This window comes from Macrotis lagotis, chromosome 6 (assembly GCF_037893015.1).
Source record: "Macrotis lagotis isolate mMagLag1 chromosome 6, bilby.v1.9.chrom.fasta, whole genome shotgun sequence".
Taxonomy (NCBI): domain Eukaryota; kingdom Metazoa; phylum Chordata; class Mammalia; order Peramelemorphia; family Peramelidae; genus Macrotis; species Macrotis lagotis.
Window position 1 is genome coordinate 10,676,723 of NC_133663.1, and position 18,150 is coordinate 10,694,872.

Genomic DNA, 18,150 nt, shown 5'->3' on the forward strand with positions numbered 1-18,150 from the left:
TCCACCAAGACCCCTCAGGTCTTTTTCAGACAAATGCCTTTCCAACTCAGTTTCACTCACATGTCCTTGGGAAGTTAATTTTTCAAAATAAAATTAGCCTTAGGGTCATTCTATTTGATTAATCCCCGATTCCAGCCAATTTGGATCCTCTTGCTATCTCCCGGTGGCTTAGTGATCTCTTCAGTTCTGCAGCCTTGTCAATGAAGACTTTGGGGTAACTCTGCCCATTGTGCAGTTGAGGAAACATGTTCAGAGAAGTAACTAGGGAGGAAGGCTGGTGGTGGAGCCAGGGCAGACAGCCAGGCTCCTGTCTGTGCCATCGTCTCTCTAGCGGGGGTCCTCGCCTGTCCTTCCCCCTTCTCTCCAAAGAGTGGGAAGGGCAGGAGTCCCCGGGGAAATGGGGATGGCAAGAGGCACTGGGGGAGCCCTTTCCACTCCTCAGAAGCAACCACTTACCCCAGTTGGTCAGAGCATAGGAAAGTGGGACGGAGACTTTGCTGAGGGAGATGATTAAAAAGAGGTCCAAAAAGGAGCTTGAGAGATTGCCAATCCAAGTGGCCTAAAGGAAAGGAAGAGGCTGGTGAGTCACAGCCATGGCGCGCTCTGCCTCATAAAGGGACTTCGTTCATTCATTCAGCCCCAGCTGTGTCAGGTGTAGGGGAGAACCAAACGTTTTGGTAAAACTGATGCCTCTGTCATCCTAGAACCCAGCCTAGAAGGAGAAGACACAAATCTATGTATACTGATTAACACCAATTCATAGAATCACAGACTCAGAGCTAGAAGGGACTTTAAAAGACTGTAGAGTCCAGTCTCCTCACTTTGCAGATGAGGAAACTGAGGCCCAGGGAACAGAAGGAACTCCACTCAGATCCCCTCAAGGGGTAAATGGCCAGATTCAAACCTGTGTCCTGGGCCTCACAGCCTTCTAACTGATCTCCTGGACTTGTCTCCTGCCCTGTCCTTCTGGACACAACTAGATCTGACCAAAGTTCACCTTCGATGCTGCTTGTTACAGGAGTCTTTCCTCAACCTTGTACCCCCCAATCACCCTGGGATTGATTCTCTGTGAGCTTCTCATGAGATAGCCTGGGAAGCGGTTTGAGAAATGCAAGCTTTCCTGGGTGCCAGGCCCTTCAGCCCTCAGGGTCTAAGTGTAGAAAGGGGGCCAGCCTACACTGGTCTTTACACTGGTTGAGAGAATTTCCTCACTTCGGACTCCCTACTCCAGTGTTTTCATAGGTCTCATTAAAAAAAAAAAAAACCCAAATAAAACCAGAAACAAAGAAACCCAGATCTTTAATTTGTCATTAGAAGCAAACAAGAGCTCCTAGGAAGCTCTAGTCCCTAGCTCAGTGCCTGGGCACTGGTATCAAGGACACCCAAGGGCTCATGCCATCAGATGCCAGATCTCCTAGCCCCACGAGGGGCCCCCCCAGAAGTACCCACTTCTCTGAATGGGCCCACTTGTCAACTGCTCCTGGCTCTCCACTCCGGAGGCCCCACACTTGTCTCGGCTCGTAGGATGGAGCCCGGGAAGACGTAAGGCAGAGGAGGGGCAGGAGCGCGGCAGTGTCTCATAACTGGGAGAGACTCACCCATCTTCTGAGGAGGAGGTTTGTGGATTTGGACACCAAGAGGACGACAGCTGTCCGATAAGACACGATGACTAGCAGGATCAACACAATTAAGAGAAACTGCAGAAGGAATGGAGATGGGGGGGGCCTCAGGCACATGAGTAGGTGGGTTTGGGGAGTCCCAACGGTGGGGGGGGGCAGAGAGAGATTATTTAATCCAACATCATGTCGTTAAAGATGAAGAGACTGAATCCTCATTGAAACTCAAGGTCTCTGGTGAAATCTAGGGACACAGGGTGTGCAGGGAGAGATGGATGAATGTTACCATCTTGCCCACAAAATGGTCCCATGGAGGATTTGGTCCAGCAAGGGACCCAGGAGATGGTCCATTCCAATCCCTTTATTTTTAGAGATGGGAATACTTGGAGAGAGCACCAGCCCTGGAGTCAGGAGGAGTTGAGTTCAAATCCAACCTCAGACACTTAATAATCACTTAGCTGTGTGACCTTGGGCAAGCCACTTAACTCCCATTGCCTTATGGGGGGGGGAGGGAGATACTGAAGCCTGGCAAGGTGAGGTCCCTCTCCCAGCTAGTGAATGGGGGAGTCAGCTCTCAGATCTGGTGGCCAGGTCTCCCAGACCTCAGGGGAGGCAGCATGGCTCCAGGGTAGGGTGTTAGCTTTGGAGTCAGAAAGTCATGAGTCCAGACTGGCTAATGGACTTCATCTCTTCTTGTCCATAGCGAGGGATGCTCCTTCCCTTGGCTCACAGGGTTGGCAGAGAGCTAACATGAAGTCATAGATCTATGGGGCTTTGCCAACTCTGAAAGCCCACTTTCGAAAGCCCAATTTCGAGAGGGCTGTTTGCTGACCACCTACATCTACAGTCTTTAAAACATCTAGGGGCCTTGTCTAGGGGAAGCCAGGGTCCCAGGGACCTGTTACCATGCCAATAATGATGGAGGATATCATGAAAATACGTTGCAAATAATTCTTTTTGGGGAAGTCAGGCTCCTCTAAGTTGGTGATTGGATTCCGAGTCATAATAGGCGCCATGGCCACAAACTGGGGCCGAGGTCGCTCCTGAAACAGAAACGCCAGTGGGCACGTCATCCCAGGGTGGGGGCAAGGTGGTTGGGGGGGGTGAGCTAGGAAGGGCCTCTCTCACCTCATAGTCCTTATAGTCATAGCAATCCCACTGATAGGCCAGTGTGGCACTTTTGCGTTTCCAATACTCCAGAAATGTCACTGCCCACAGGCACATGAAGATGCTGAAGAAAATGGACCCACCGTGGTCAAAGAGACGTTCGATCTGTGTTGGGAGACCAAAGGGGAGAGGTGAGAGATGGCTTGGGAGGGGAGCAGCCCAGGTTCCCGGGCTTGGCCAGCCAGGTACCCCCTATGGATGGTAGGAAAGGAAGGAGCCTCCCCTCCATGGACTGGAGAAGCCTGGCAAACCTCCACACCAACTGGACTTTTCGACTTCTTTTGCCCAAGCCCCTCAAGTGAACTGGACTAACTGCTCAGTAGTGTTAGCTAAGGATGGAAAGCCAGTCACTGAGGGCTGGGTTTGGGTCCTCCGTCTGACACATCCTGGCTCTGGGACCCTGGAGCAGGCCCCACACTTCTTAGTTCACTGGACATCTCTCAAAGCCCTGGATGAGGTGCAGGTGCTCAGCCTGGATGGGGAGTACCCTAGGCCAAAGGAATCCCGGATCTGGTGCACGTGGGTTGGGTAGATAAGGTATGGGTGGTTGGAGTTTTGGAGAGAAAGAGGTCATCTCAATGTTCTAAGGAGGGTGGGGTGCAGTAGGCAGGGAGTGGGGGCTGCTTCCCCAGAATAGTGCACCCTGTACCTGCTGGAGGGCCAAGCGGATGCTCTCCAAAGTTGGAGCCGATCTGGTAATGGGGGCATCGCCCCTGCCAAACAGACCACTTTGTGACGTCCATCATCGTTCTGACCGGGGTTCGCCAGGCAAAGGGCAATGCGGCAGGAACAAGAGTGATGGATTTGGAGGAAGAATCCTCTCAAGTGACTAACTCCTCTATAAAGGGGGATGGTCTGAGTGGGCTCCTTTGAAAGGGGGCAGAGGAAGAAGCCTGGCCAGCCTCCATTCAGAGTCATTGACCCCAGGAGAAAGATTGCCTTGGGGGAGGCTTTGTTTTGGTGGAGGGCATGGTGCCCACCTGGAGGAAGTGAAAAGCTGCCCTTATTGGACTTTTCCCAAGGGAACCCAGAATCCTGGCCAGATCAGAGTAGGATGCGAGCTGGCATTTATCCAGAAGAGTTGGTGCTTGTCCAGGATGCTGGAGATCCTCCCACAAGTCCCTTAGTGGGAGACTAAGGGAAAACCCAGAGATGCTGGGCCAGAGGAAGGGAAGATCCCCAAGGGATGGGCATGTCTGTTGGATGTTTGGCCTCAGGCAGAAACTGCCAGGACAGTGTGAGTGGAAGTGGCTGCCTGCAGGGTTGAGTGGTGCCCCAAACAAAGGGGGTCTTGGCACCCAAAATATTTAAGCATCCCTTTGTGATTTAAAGATGAGGAAACTGAACTCAGAGAGGGAAGCTACTTGCTCAAGGTCACACAGCAGACTAGGTGGCCTATCGTCTCCACTCAAATCCATCTTGTGTCTCTGTTCCTCCTCCTGAGGAGCTAATGCAGTGCCCTTCAGTCTGTGGCCAGTCACCTTCATTCACTGATGAGCCCCCCCCCCCAATCTTGGTATTCTCCAGCCTTGGTGTGGCGGGGGCACTACCCTGAGATTCTAGCCGAGCCTGGGGAATTTTCCATGAGCTCTTTCCCTCCATCTCTGAGTACATGTAGGTCATCACATCTGGGCCACCTTCTTCCTGGCCCTCCTTGTGCCCAAGATAGTCTCAGCCCTTGATGCCTGTCAGAGCTGAGATGAATGACCAAGTGACCTTCCTTGCCCAGGCAGGAAGGAGGGCAGAGAAACCTGTTTTAAGATGGATCAGACTGGATCAAATCCAATCTCATTTTTATCTGGAGCCATGAGAGCTCCTCAGCCTTAGGTCAGTGACCCACGGGAGGGGGATGTCCTGGACCCGCTGGTGGCTTCTTATGGCTGAACTCCTTATTGTAATGGGGTCAGAATATCCAGTGTGAGGGTTTCAGCCCAGGTGCCCCAGAGTGGGTGAATGATGGCTGATGGGGCTGGGAAGGGGGAATGCTCAGGCCAGCCAGAGACCAAGGGCTGGGGGTCCCTGGACAATGGAGATGACCCCAGAAGGCCAGCCCTGGCTTCTTAGGGTGATGATAATTCACACACTTGAGGTGCTGGGACAAGAAGTCCCAGTCAGCTGTAACCTATCTGATGGGGGACTTGGGAGGGAGAGTCTCCTGCCCTTTCTCATAAGTCACCAGGTAGCAGCCATCAACAGAAGCACTGGTCAATTTGGGAATCAAAACCTATTGGAACTCAAATCAGGAGTCTGGGATGGCGGACCAAGGTGACTGATGAAAGGGCAGCGGTCCTTGTGGCGTTTACCACAATCATGGGTCAGCGGGTCTGCACCTGGAGACCCCACTCCCTGGTGAACCCATCCCATCCTCCATACCGCTAACTGCCAGTTAGCTTCCCGAAGCACAGGGCTGACCGGCAGCCTCCCCAGGGCTCACTCAACCCATCACATCTGGCTCCTGTGCTCCATTGCAGTCCAAGTGGACCTTGGACTCTTCTCTGAACTCAGCCTATGCTCTCACACCCCCCTCAGGACCCTGGGAACTCAGGAGCCATTTTAGTTCAGTTTCTTTGTTTTACAGATAAGGAAACCGAGGACCAGAGTCTTGGGTAAATCATAGGACCTCAGAGAATAGTTCCTGGTCCTTTCCTCCCTCCTAAAATCACAGGTATGTACCAGAAGAGAGAAAGGGATCTAGAGGTCCTAGGTCTGTCTTGCCCCAAGCGTATCTCTACCTGCCCCAGTGCATCTACCTGCCCCATGTGGAGCTGCCTGCCCTAGATGTTTCTACCTGTCCCACTGCATCTACTTGCCCTATGTGCAGCTGCAGGTGGAGCTGTCTTTCCCAGGAGGAGCTGCTTTTCCCAGGTGGAACTCCCTTTCCCAGGTGCATCTACCTGCCCCAGGTAGGTGGAGCTACCTTTCCCAGGTGTATCTACCTTCACAATCTCACAGATGCTGGACAGCTTCCAGAATGAACAGTCTTTGCATAGAGGACACATCCAGTAGTCCTTCCTGGTGTCACAGATGTCTTGCCTAGGAGGGAAACAGGAGGAAAAAAAATGGGTGAAAAGGAAAAGACATGCTGGGAAGCTAAGTGGAGAAAGCCTTGCCCAGGACATCTGGATAGCACACAGTGTAACACGTAACCAGTAGGTGTAGACGCCTGAGGAGCAGCATCTGCCTGGGGGGCAAAGGTGGGGGGTGGATGGAGAAGGGTCTGGACCCAAGACCCCGTGCTCTGGGGTGGATCTAGGAGGTGTCCATGGATTGGCAGTTGTTATAGGTTCTCCTGGGGCTGAGGAGAGGCAGGACCAGTCCAAGGATGTCAGTTCTCCTGAGAGAGGCAGGCGGCCAGGGAACTGGGCCAGGCTACCAGATCCGGGCGGCCGTGGGCTGGGGAATGTTTGACAACTAGTTCTCCAGAAACAAACCGAAAAGGAATGTCCGACCCATCATCAATGTTTCATGTGTGTTCTAAGCGTTTTCTCCATCTTATTATCCACCAAAGGAAGCCCAAATTCAAGGGGATTCAGGGAGATAGCCAAGGGGTATTTGTTCATGTTGAAAATTTAACAACCGCCTCTCCAGGTGGGGCAGTGCTGGCACCAGAGAGCTTTTCTACTTGGAGTATTTATGCTCTTGGTCCAGTCACTTCCCTTCTGCCCTGCCTCCCCCCCCCCCAAGATGGCAGTCTTTCTCATGAGATCTAACTCCTCTTAAAAAGAGATTCAGTCTCCAAGGTCTGCTCTTTAAGACTATAAGTCCTCCCTGGCTTCCTCCAAAGGATGAACAGAGCCAGCATTAGCCAATGAGGAGAGCCAAGGCCTCAGTTAACCAAGGGGGGGAGGCCCTGACCCCCCACTGGCCCCTGCCTTTGGGCCCCCTTGGCCAAATGATGGTCCCCCCCGGGTCTCTGTTTCCTCCTCCATGAAATGAGAGGGAGTATGGTTTTGGACCTTTGAGGTCCCTTCCCTCTCTGGACATGGAGTCCCAGGAGACTGAGGAGGTAAAGATGGAATGCTCCCCATCCTGTGAGGAGTTGCCTGGGTGACCTGCTGAAGGGAAGCACTACTCACGTTGGGATATCTGTGTTTATGTTGAAGCAGCCCACCAGGAAGGATGCCACCCCGACCACAGATGCCGGCAGGAGCCATGCCGTGTAGAAACCTGGAAGCAAGATGGGGAGTGCAGAGGGCGGCTCTCAGGGGGCAGGTGGATGACAGCAGCAGCCTACCAAGCCTCTCCAGTTCTCTCCAGTGGATGGTTCTGCCTCTGAACATCCTGCCCAATTAATTTCCAAGTATTCCCCAGCCCCACTTCATTTCTCCTTCTACCTACCTTTTGGGTAGCGGCAGTCCTTGATCCCCGCAGTACTGCCCCACACCCACTCAATCCCTCCTGCTTCTGGAGATGCCCATCTCCCTGAAAGTCCCAACTCGGGTCCCACCCCTCAACAGACCTTCCCCATTTCTTCCGGCGTTCTCACTCTCCTCTCAAAATAGGTTTGTATTTACTTTGTGCATGAAGGTTGTGTGTACTGAACTGCGTTCTTGGGATTGGCACCTTCAAGGACACAGAGAGAACCAGAGACTGGGAGAGTGAAAGGGGGAGACAGAGGTGGAGGAAGAGAGACAGAGAAACAGAGAGAGACAAAGAGACAAGGAATGGCAGAGAGTGGGTGACAGATAAGAGAGGTGACAGATTAATATGAAGTGCGTGGAGCATCAGGTCTGGAGTCAGGAGGACCTGAGTTCAAACAGCCCCAGACCCTTACCAAGTGTGTGACTGAGCAAATCACTTAACCCTCTTTGCCTCTGTTTCCTCATCTATAAAACAGGGACACACTAGAGAAGGAAATGATAAACCATTCTGGGATCTTGGCCAATTTGTCCATAGGGTCACAGAACTGGATCTAATCAACGACTGAATAAATTATCTATCATCTATGTAGTGTGTGTGTGTGTGTGTGTGTGTGTGTGTGGCTGTCTGTCATCTATAACTGTCTATGTGCTAGTCCCTGCTGGGGGCAGCTGCCACAAAACAGACACATCTCAGGGCAAAAGGGGAAGTGCAGAGTGTCTTCGTAGAATAATAAAATCCAGGAATCAAAGAGAAATATGGCTTTTGGGTCCACAAAGATCAACAAAGGAAGAAAGAAGGAATTCTAGCATCAGAATACACTACAAACTACTTGGGCAGAAAGAGAAAATGGATAAGAAGTTAGGAAAACTGATAACAGGTCTGGCCCAGGGCCAGGAGACAGGAGTGATAAGAGGACTTCGATTATCCAGAGCTCTGCGGGAAATCTCTCTCCCCCCAAACTGGAGCTTCCAGTAACTTGCAATGATAATGAAATCCTTGAAATGATGAAGATGTAGGGTCAATTCTCTAAAGTCCTAATCTAATGTTTGTCTAACTCTAATCCACTTCTCTAATTCTAACCCCTGTTTCTTCTTGATTACCATGAGCTCTAATTTTCTCTTCAAGAGTTGGAGAAACCAAGAAGTGGGAAATTGTATACTATATCTGTTTCTTACCGGTGGAGAGAAACTGGGGCCTAAGGGGTGGAAATGATGGAAATGTGGTGCAGAGACCTCCTACAGTTTGTGACACAAGAGAGAAAGATTGGGCAGAGGCTGCTCTATACCCTTGATTTTGGGGAGAGCAGATCACAAAGGGTTCGAATATAGACTAGGTAGGATTCCATGAATTAAATATCTACAGGGCAAATCAACCCAGAAAAGACAAGACATCTAGAAAAATGAAATACTGGAGATGCGGAGGGAAATGAGTTCAGGGAGAAGGAAAAACAGGAGCTGCCTGAAGACATCAATGTGAATACACAGGGAATTCATCAAGCAACTTCATTTTTGAAAATAAAATTAATTGAGCAAGTGGAAATGTTTTACATGACTTCATATGTGCAAGAGGCATGGTGCTTCTGACCACTCAGTGGGAGAGTGGTTAGAGGGAGGGAGAGAACTTGGAAGTGAAAATAAAATATTTCAATAAAAAAAGGAAATTATGCAAAAGATGGAAGTAAAAGTTGATAATAAAAGCTGTGTCTAAGAGTATGGCAGAGTTGTTAAAGAAGAATGTCATGACGTCTAACACTCAGAATGAGCTAAGGCTGGCAAGAGAAGCTAAGGACAACAAAAAAGATCAAAGAGAAGAGTCAAGGAAAGGACAGAATAATGGCCACTGTCTAGAAAGGGAGGCAGTGGCTTGGAAGAGCCAGCCTGACTTTGAAAACACATCATGCTAGATTAATCTCATTTGCCTTTTTTGATGTAGTAGATTTTGGCCAAGTGTCTCATACTATTCTTACGGAGAAGATGGCTATATAGGAATTACATCACATCATCAAATGGATGATAGTACAATTGTTATGGAGAAGATGGATGAGTAGGAATTACATCACATCATAAAAAGGATGGTTGTTGTAAGGATCAAATGAGATAATCATTGCAAAAACAAAAGTTCAAGAATATCAAAGTAATGAATAAAAAATGAAGGGAAGCAGTTTAGCAGTTCCAGATTTCAAACTGTAGTACAAAGAGGTAATCATGAAAACAATCTGTTGCTACTGCATAAGAAATAGAAGGGTGGATCAAGGTGATGGATTACTTTATACACAATATATAGTAGTAAATCTCCATAATAACCTAGTATTTTCTATAAACCCAAAGATCCAAGCTTTTGGGGTAAGAATTCACTATTGGAGAAAAAAACAGCTTGGCAGAAATTAGGCCTAGACCAACATATCACACCATATACCAAGATAAGGTCAAGATATATAAACGTGTTAAACAAATGATGATATTAATGATTTAGGGGAGCAAAGGTCAATTTTTGTGTCAGATATATGGAGAAGGAGAAGGAAAGAGTTTAGAGATAGAGAGAATCCTGGGAAGCAGAATGGATAATTTTGTTTATATGAAATTAAATAGTTTTTTCACAAACAAAAACCAATGCAAGCTAAGATTAGAAGGAAAAGAGGAAACTAGAGAAACATTTTAATACAAATTTCCCTGATAAAGATAATATATCAAATATAGAGGGGAACTGATCCAAATTTATAAAAAAAAACACAAGCTATTCCTAGTAGATCAAAGGATATGAACAGTTTTCAGAAGAAAGCAAAATTATCTATAGTTACCTGAAAAAATCATTGATTAGAAAAATGCAAACTAAAACAACTCTGAGATACTACCTCACATCATTTCGATTGGCTAATATGACAGAAAAAGAAAATAAAGAAAATACTGGAGAGGATATGGAAAAATTGGGATACTACTATACTGTTGGTAGAGCTGTGAACTAAAGAGTAATTTGAATTACTTTGCCCCCAAAGCTGTGAAATTGTGCATACCCTTTTATTCAGCAATACGACTATTAGGTCTACATCCAAAGAGATTATAAAAAAGGGAAAAGGACTTACATGTACAAAAAATATTTACAACAGCTCTTTTGGTAGTGGCATAGAATTGAAAATTGAAAGGATACCTATCAATTGGAGAATGGCTGAACAAGTTGTGGTTTATGAGTTTTTTAAAATTTTTTATTTACTTAAGGCATTGGGGTTAAGAGCGACTTGCCCAAGGTCACACAGCTAGGCAATTATTAAGGGTCTGAGGTCAAATTTGAACTCAGGTCCTCCTGACTGCAGGGCCAGTGCTTGTGGTTTATAAATTTAATGGAATCCTATTGTGCAATAAGAAATGATGAGAAAAACCTGGAAAGAATTACATAAATTGATGCTGAGTGAATTGAGCAAATCCAAGAGAACATTGTATACATTAAATGGAACATTGTATGATAACCAACTATTACAGACTTGGCTCTTTCAGCAACATAGTGATCAAAGACAATTCCAAAAGACTTGTGATGGAAAATGCCATCCACATCCAGAGAAGAAACTATGGAGAGGGAACATAGATTGAAGTAAAAACTATTTTCACTTTCAAATTTTTTTGTTTTTTCTTTCTTGTAATTTTTCTCTTTTATTCTAATTTGTCTGTCACAACCTGATTAATATGAAAATATGTTTGACATGATTGTATATGTAAATCCTATATCAGATTGCTTGCTCTCTTGGAGAGAAGGTAGGAAAGGAAGGGTCAAGAAAGGAGGAAAAATTTAGAACTCAAAATCTTATAGAAATGAATGTTAAAAACTATCTTTACATGTAATTGTAAAAATTAAAATACTATTAAAAACTAAACAAAGAAATAAAAAAGACTTCTATGAATGGATACAAAGTAAAGTGAGTAGAATCAGTAGAACATTGTCCATAGTAAAAACAACATTGTACAAAGATCTGCTGTGAATGACTTAGCTTATCTGATCAAGCCAATTCTGAAGGACCCATGATGAAAAATGCTATTTCCTTCCAGAAAAGAGAACAGATGAATTCTGAGTGGAGATTGTAACAGACTATTAAGTTTTTTCTTTTATTTTTCTTGTTTGTATGTTTGTTTTCTTTTGCAAATGGCTAATAAGGAAATATGTTTTTTGTAACTATACATATATAATCATTATATTATAGTTGATATAATCAATGTCATATTACCTGCCTTCTTGGTGGGTAGAGGAGGTAGGGAGCAGTTTTGGAACTCAAAATTTTCAAAAGTGAATGTTAAAAATATTTTGATGTAATTGGGAAATATTTAAATAAAATATAAAAAAGGAAAAAAAAATGGAAGTCTAGTCTCATTATTTTGCCAAAAAGGAAACTGAGACCCAGTGAAGTTAGATGATTTGTCACAAATCACACAGACAATTAGTGTTAGAGGGAGGTTTGTTCATGCTTTGGATGTAGAATCAGTGCTATCTCCACTTTAACATGTTGTGTAGAGGCTGGCTACCCATTGGTTGGTGAGCTCTCTTGGGCTTTCCTTTGGGGTATGAGTTGCACTAGGTAACCACTGAGGTCCTTTCCAATTCAGAAATGTTTGATTCTGTGGTTCTCTGACTCATCTATCAATCCTAGGGTCCCAGGAAGGAGTAGTACCATGGAGAGAGACTTGTGAAAAGGATTTAGACTCACCCAGCCAAGTAAAGTAGAGGGCTATCTTCTCGCCAAAGTACCTTCGGACATGTTCAAGTGGCTGGTATTTCATCCATTTGTTCCATCTGGCCCAGTAATGGTAAAGGATTTGACGCTGATTCATTTCTTTAGGGTCCAGTCCCTCTGGTGGAATTCTGAAGGGACCCTGGAAAAGACAGAGAAATTTCTCAACCTCAGGATGCACTGAAAAATCTGACATTGACTTCAGCTTAGCATAGCCCATAAGGATTTGAAGGGAAATCATTTGAAGGCTAAGCTATTAGGACTTTGAAGAGTATTCTCTGATGTCATATGTTTGTCTTTCTACATTGGTAGGTGAATGCTAATAAAAGCAAAAAAAGGGTCTAGTTGTGCCCCAAATGACTTGTGCAATGAATGCTAATATCTAGTATGACATGCACAGAAGGGTTCCATTACATTTATAAACCACAACTTGGTTAGTCATTCCTCAAATGATGGGAATTCCCCCAATTTCCAATTTTTTGCCACCACAAATAAAACTGCTATAAATGTTTTTGTACATGTTGGGCTTTTCCCCTTTTATATGATCTCTTTGGGATAAAACCTAATAGTAGCATTGCAGGCTATAGTGGCTCTGATGATTCCTAGGAATCAATTCCTAGCTCCTGAATCAATGTATCTCAGTGCAGCTGCATTTATTAAACCCTTCTCATGTGAGAGGTACCTTGGGAGATAGAAAGACCCTATACCTTCCAACAAGCCACCTGAAAGGGAGTTAAGACATGTATATGGGGCGACTAGGTGGTGCAGTGGATAGAGCACTGACCCTGGAGTCAGGAGTACCTGAGTTCAAATCTGACCTCAGACACTTAATAATTACCTAGCTGTGTGGCCTTGGGCAAGTCACTTAACCCCATTTGCCTTGCAAAAACCTAAAAAAAAGACATGTATACAGATGACCACTGACTGACAAACAAAATAGAATGTGCTAAATGATGGGAGAAACAGTGAATCCTAGAAGAGATCCAGGGAGCTGTCTATAGTGCTGATTATTGGGAAATCTGGGAAATCAATTGATAAACATTTATTAATTTCTTTGTATCAGATATAGTGGCAGGTGCTAAAGACAATAATCACAACAAAATAAAATGATCCCTCCTTTTGAGAAGTTTACATTGAATGAAGTGTTAAGAATAGGATGGCATGCAATTACAGAAATAGAGAATAGACACAAAAGAAGTTCAAGTTAATCAGGAAGGGAGGTAAAATTTTAATAATAGAGGTGAGTGAATAGGAGAGAGCATTCCAGGTGAACAAGAGCCAATATTGGCTCAGAGATGGGAAAGTCTAGGAAGAGTTTTAGGTGTGGTGTTATCCACTTTGGCAGTCACATAGCATATATGAATTGGGATAGTGGGAGAGAAGACTGACCCAGGCAAATGTCCTGATTTTTCAAAAGGGAAGGGGAGGGTAGTTATGTAGTGCAGTAGATAGTGTGCTGGCCCTGGAGTTAGGAGGACCCAAACTCAAATCTGGCCTTAGATACTTAATAATTGCCTAGTTGTGTGACCTTGGATAAGTCACTTAAATCCCATTGCCTTAAATAAATTAAAAAAATTTTAAAAGGGAAGAGGATATAGTCTTGCAAATGAGATAGAAGTTTTAATGGAAGGCAATTTGCAACTCGATGTGAGTCAGCAGTGGGATTGATTCACTCTTAGGCTGGATTAAGAAGGGTCACCACAGTGTCCAGGACTAGGGAGGTGCTCGTCTTACTGTCCTCTGTCCTAGCAGCCCACATCTGAAATCTTGTATTCAGTTGTGGGCACATCTTGGGAGACAGGTCATTGATCAGCTGGAAAACATCCAAAGGAGAATGGTATATGAATATGATGGAATATGATTGTGCCGTCAGAAATACTGAAGAGAATGGTTTCATAAATCCTGTATGAACTGATGGAAAGTGAATGGAACCAAGAGAAGAATGTGCAAAGTAACAGAAAGGAGGATGAAAGCCTTAAGATCACACCACATACTGGGTACTCTGCTTCTCCCCTAGACTTACGTACAGGACTGCCAAGCTCATTACATAGAAAGATTAGCACATAGCAAGCCTTGAATTATGATCCAGGTCTCTTGATTTCAAGTCTGGACTCTTTTCACAATGCTGGTGTGGGGAAGGGGGATCTTCAATCCACTTTCTAGCTTAGAAAAGTCCAGAATGAAATCATAGAAAATAAAAGAAAGGAAAGTGGAATTATAAAAGATACAGCCAGGGGCGGCTAGGTGGCACAGTGGATAGAGCACCAGCCCTGGAGTCAGGAGTACCTGAGTTCAAATCTGATACTTAATAATTACCTAGCTGTGTGGCCTTGGGCAAGCCACTTAACCCCATTGCCTTATAAAAACTAAAAAAACCAAAAGATACAGCCAGACTTGTTGAATCTTTAGCAACTTGTGAACACATTTCTCTTTCAAATAAGAGCTCATCTCTAACCGATAAATGGTCAAGGGATATAAATTGGCAGATTTCAGAAGAAGACATCCAAGTTATCAATAGTCTTGTGAAAAACTGCTCTGAATTACTAATAAACAGAGAAACGCACATTCACACAACTCTGAGGTACCACCACGAACCCACCAGACTGACTAAGATGAGAAAAAGGGAGAATAGAAGTGTTGGAGGAGCTGTGGGAAAACAGGTTCATTAATGAATACATCGCTGCTAGAGCTGTGAAACTGGTCCAACCATTTTGGAAAGCAATTTGGAACTCTGCCCAAAAAGCTATTAAATTTGCAAACCCCTTGACCCAATGATGTTGCTACAAGATCTGTAACCCCAAGAGATCAAAGAAAGAGGAAAAGGACCAGTATGTGCAGAAAAGTGTAGAGCAGTTCTTTTGGATGTGGTCATCAATCAGGCTGAACAAATTATGGCATATGAACATGATGGAATATGACTGGACTGTCAGAAATGTTGAAGAGAATGGTCTCTTAAGACCTGTATGAACTGATGGAAAGTGAATGGAATCAAGAGAAGAATATGCAAAGTAACAGAAATTTTGTAAAGAAAATCAATTTTGTCAACACGATGACCCACTGTAATGGATAAAATATGCTATCCACTCTTAGATAGAGAAACGATGGCCTCAGAGTGCAGATGGAAGCCTATTTTCTTCTGCTTCTTTCCCCTTTTTGCTCTCCCCCCAAAGACTAATGTGGAAGTTTTGTTTTAATTTTACCTTTGTAATGGATTTTATTTGTCTTGCTTTCTCAGAGGATGAGAGAGAGAAAGGGAAGAAAGAGAATTTGGAACCGAAAGTAAAATCAAATTGAATTTAAAACATTTCTTCTTGATTGAATTAGAAGGGGTATCTGGTAATCAGTTGGACAAAAGGCTGGCGGAATTCCCAGGAAATCTTTAAATAACAGTTTGAATGAATTTAGGCTTAGAGTAATTTTGTGGAGTCTGCACTTCTGAGGGCAATGGAGGTGTAGGAGGGGATGGGGAATTTCCCTTTCCCACCCTTTTCTTTTTCCTTTTTTTCTTTCTTTTTTTTTTTTGCTATCAATGATCTCTTTATTGACATCAACTACATGGTTTATATGATTCAAAATTATTCCACCCATGGCAGTTTCCAGGGCATTGATAAAACTGAAAAATGGAAAGCTGATAATCAATGGAAAGGCCATCACCATCTTTCAGGAGTAAGTAGCATTCTATCAATTTGAAATGGAGAGGGGGCGGCTAGGTGGCAGTGGATAAAGCACGGGCCCTAGAGGCAGGAGTACCTGAGTTCAAATCCGGTCTCAGACACTTAATCATTACCTAGCTGTGTGGCCTTGGGCAAGCCACTTAACCCCGTTTGCCTTGCAAAAACCTAAAAAAACAAAAAACAAAAACAAAAAACATATGAAATGGAGAGACACTGGAATCAAGTAGGTTTAGAGTCCCCTGGTGTTTTTACCATCACAGAAATGCCTGTTTCCCACCCTTTCCCCATCAAAGTAGCATCTAGTAGCAAAGCTACTTGATTAGTAGGAGATATCCTAGGAGAGGGAATTAGTTTGTGAGAGTTTTGGACTCAGTTATGGGGAAGAGACACAAATTCTAAAGACATTCTCTCCATACAGAGAAAGGGTGACTTAAGAAAACATCTTCAAGGAATATGACTCTGGAGCAAAGAAGAAAACTAACTATGGATTCAAAGGAGAACTGGTCTTGGCAACTGAGAGTCAAGCTGTGGAAAGAACTCTGAAGAAAGGAGAAAGAAATCCTACAGGTACAGAAATGTGACTTGCCTTAGTCACATGTGTTCTCTGAACCGATTTCTCAGGACAATTGTGCTCAAAAGTTGTGTCCACTCTCATGACAAGCAGGTGAATTGATTTGAGTGAGGGGAGTTGTGCTAGGTCACCCACCTCATTTTCTCCTCTAGAGCCATCTGGATCCACTGGCCAGATATGCATCAAAGTGATGGAAGCTGGCCCTGGATGTGAGGCAATCAAGGTTAAGTGACTTGCCTAAAGTCACATGGCTAGTAAGAGTCAAGTGTCTGAGGTCGGACTTAAACTCCTGTCTTCCTGACTCCAAGGCCAGTGCTCTATCCCCTGTGCCACTTGGCTGCCCTATGGATACTATGTGTATTTGAGGAGAAGGGAACATAGGATTATGGGAGTAGGGAATGCTTTGTAGCTCATATTTTGATTATACCTTCTTATACCTCTTAACAAAGTAAACTCCTTGGTGGAAAGGACTGTATTTCATCTCTTTTTGTAACCACAGTGCTTAGCATAATATTTGGCATACAGTAGGTACTTTACTTATGTTTATTTATTATGTTTATTGCTTGATTAATCTTAGTAAAATACTTTTCTTTGAGATAATTGTGTCTATGGGCTGACTCTGGAGGGGAAGCTCACTGGTGGGGGTTTATAAGGTAGAGTTTTAAGACTAGGTTCTCCCAGGGCACTTTTTGAGCCTCAAAGTAGAAGCTGCTCTGGTGAGCAGCTCAGAGGGCAAGTTATGGTAGACTGCCTCTCAAGTGAAAGAGCCTGTCTAGAGTGTAGTAGAGGATAGGATGTATGTACAAAAAGATAAATCTTCACAGTCATTTCTTCCAACTCCCTCATTTTATAAATGAGGAAAATGGAGACCAAAGGAATTTAGGTGACTTACCCAGGGTCTCTCTGCTAGCTAGTAACCTTCAGACTGCAAGGCCAAAGTTCAGTCCACCACCTCTGATGATGAGGCAGAGATCACTTCCCTCCCTGTGCTCCATGTACCTATCCAGCCCCTACTAACCTACTTCAGTGACCATGAAGCAGAATCTCAAATGTGCAATGTGTTCCATTTGTAATCTTTTTATTGGAATCTTTCTGTGAATCTTCACATTAAACATGTATTCACTGTTCTTTTTTGTCTAATTTTAGTTCCTTAAAATTGTTCTGGAAATGGAGTTTACTCTTCTGTGCAATAGGTACATAATGTGACTTGTCCCAGGCCTCCTATCCTGAGGAATGCCCTGGCAATGAATTTGAATTCCTGCATAAAACAAAATGGCACCACTTTAAAGACAATTGGGGAGGATCCGGCCCTACCTCCAGGCTTGTCTTAGAGTGACAGCTCTCCCTTGGGTCTCCAGTGATTTCTCTGGTCCCAGTGATCTCTGTCTTTTTACCCTGGGACCTGGAATGGGAAAGACTTCCCTTTCTGTGCCTCAGTTTCCTCATGTGTAAAATGAAAGGATGACTCAGGATGATTTTTGAGTTTCCTTCCACCTCTTCATTTAGGCTCTTATGACTATTCCTTAAGCCTATCTACAAGGAGAGCAAAGGACTGGCTCAGGGTCCCAAAGTCAGTGAGTCAAAAAACATTTATTCTGCTGGAGACACTAAGAAGGGGTAAAACATCATGCCCACTCTCAGGGAGCAACAAATCAATCAGTCAATCAATAAACATTTATTAAGTACCCACTATGAGCTGACACATGAGGAAAAATTTTAGCTTTAGAAATAAAAGGATTGGACACGAGCACAATTTGAATAACAACCATAATCTTTAGCATTTCTATATTACTTTAAGGTTTGCCAGGCACTTTACATGCAATTCTCTTGTGGGATTCTCACAAAAACCCTATAAAGCAGATTCTATTATTCTTGCCATTGTACATATAAGGAAACTGAGGCATATGGGTTAAGTGATTGGGATCACATAGTTGGTAGGTGGCTGAGGCTAGATTTGAACTCAGGTCTTCCTGACTCCAGGGCTCTCTGTGCTCCACAATGGCCTATTCATCTTAATAACTTTATTTAAATAATGACTCTACCCAATTG

At 44.4% G+C, this 18,150-nt stretch overlaps 1 protein-coding gene across 3 annotated transcripts in view; it reads right to left on the minus strand.

Annotated features, from left to right (window-relative positions):
• Nucleotides 1–18,150, minus strand: part of ANO7 (anoctamin 7) — a 71,443-nt gene that overhangs the window by 22,671 nt on the left and 30,622 nt on the right. For all 3 annotated transcript variants that reach the window (XR_012469294.1, XM_074190702.1, XM_074190703.1), the window contains 7 exons: nt 11,833–11,998; nt 6,860–6,950; nt 5,720–5,816; nt 2,745–2,888; nt 2,522–2,659; nt 1,599–1,697; nt 457–559 (listed from right to left, as the gene is read on the minus strand). Coding sequence is in view for 2 of the 3 variants with exons in the window: in XM_074190702.1 (XP_074046803.1) it covers nt 457–559; nt 1,599–1,697; nt 2,522–2,659; nt 2,745–2,888; nt 5,720–5,816; nt 6,860–6,950; nt 11,833–11,998 (838 nt within the window). In the remaining variant the exon portion in view is untranslated. The remainder of the gene's footprint in view (nt 1–456; nt 560–1,598; nt 1,698–2,521; nt 2,660–2,744; nt 2,889–5,719; nt 5,817–6,859; nt 6,951–11,832; nt 11,999–18,150) is intronic.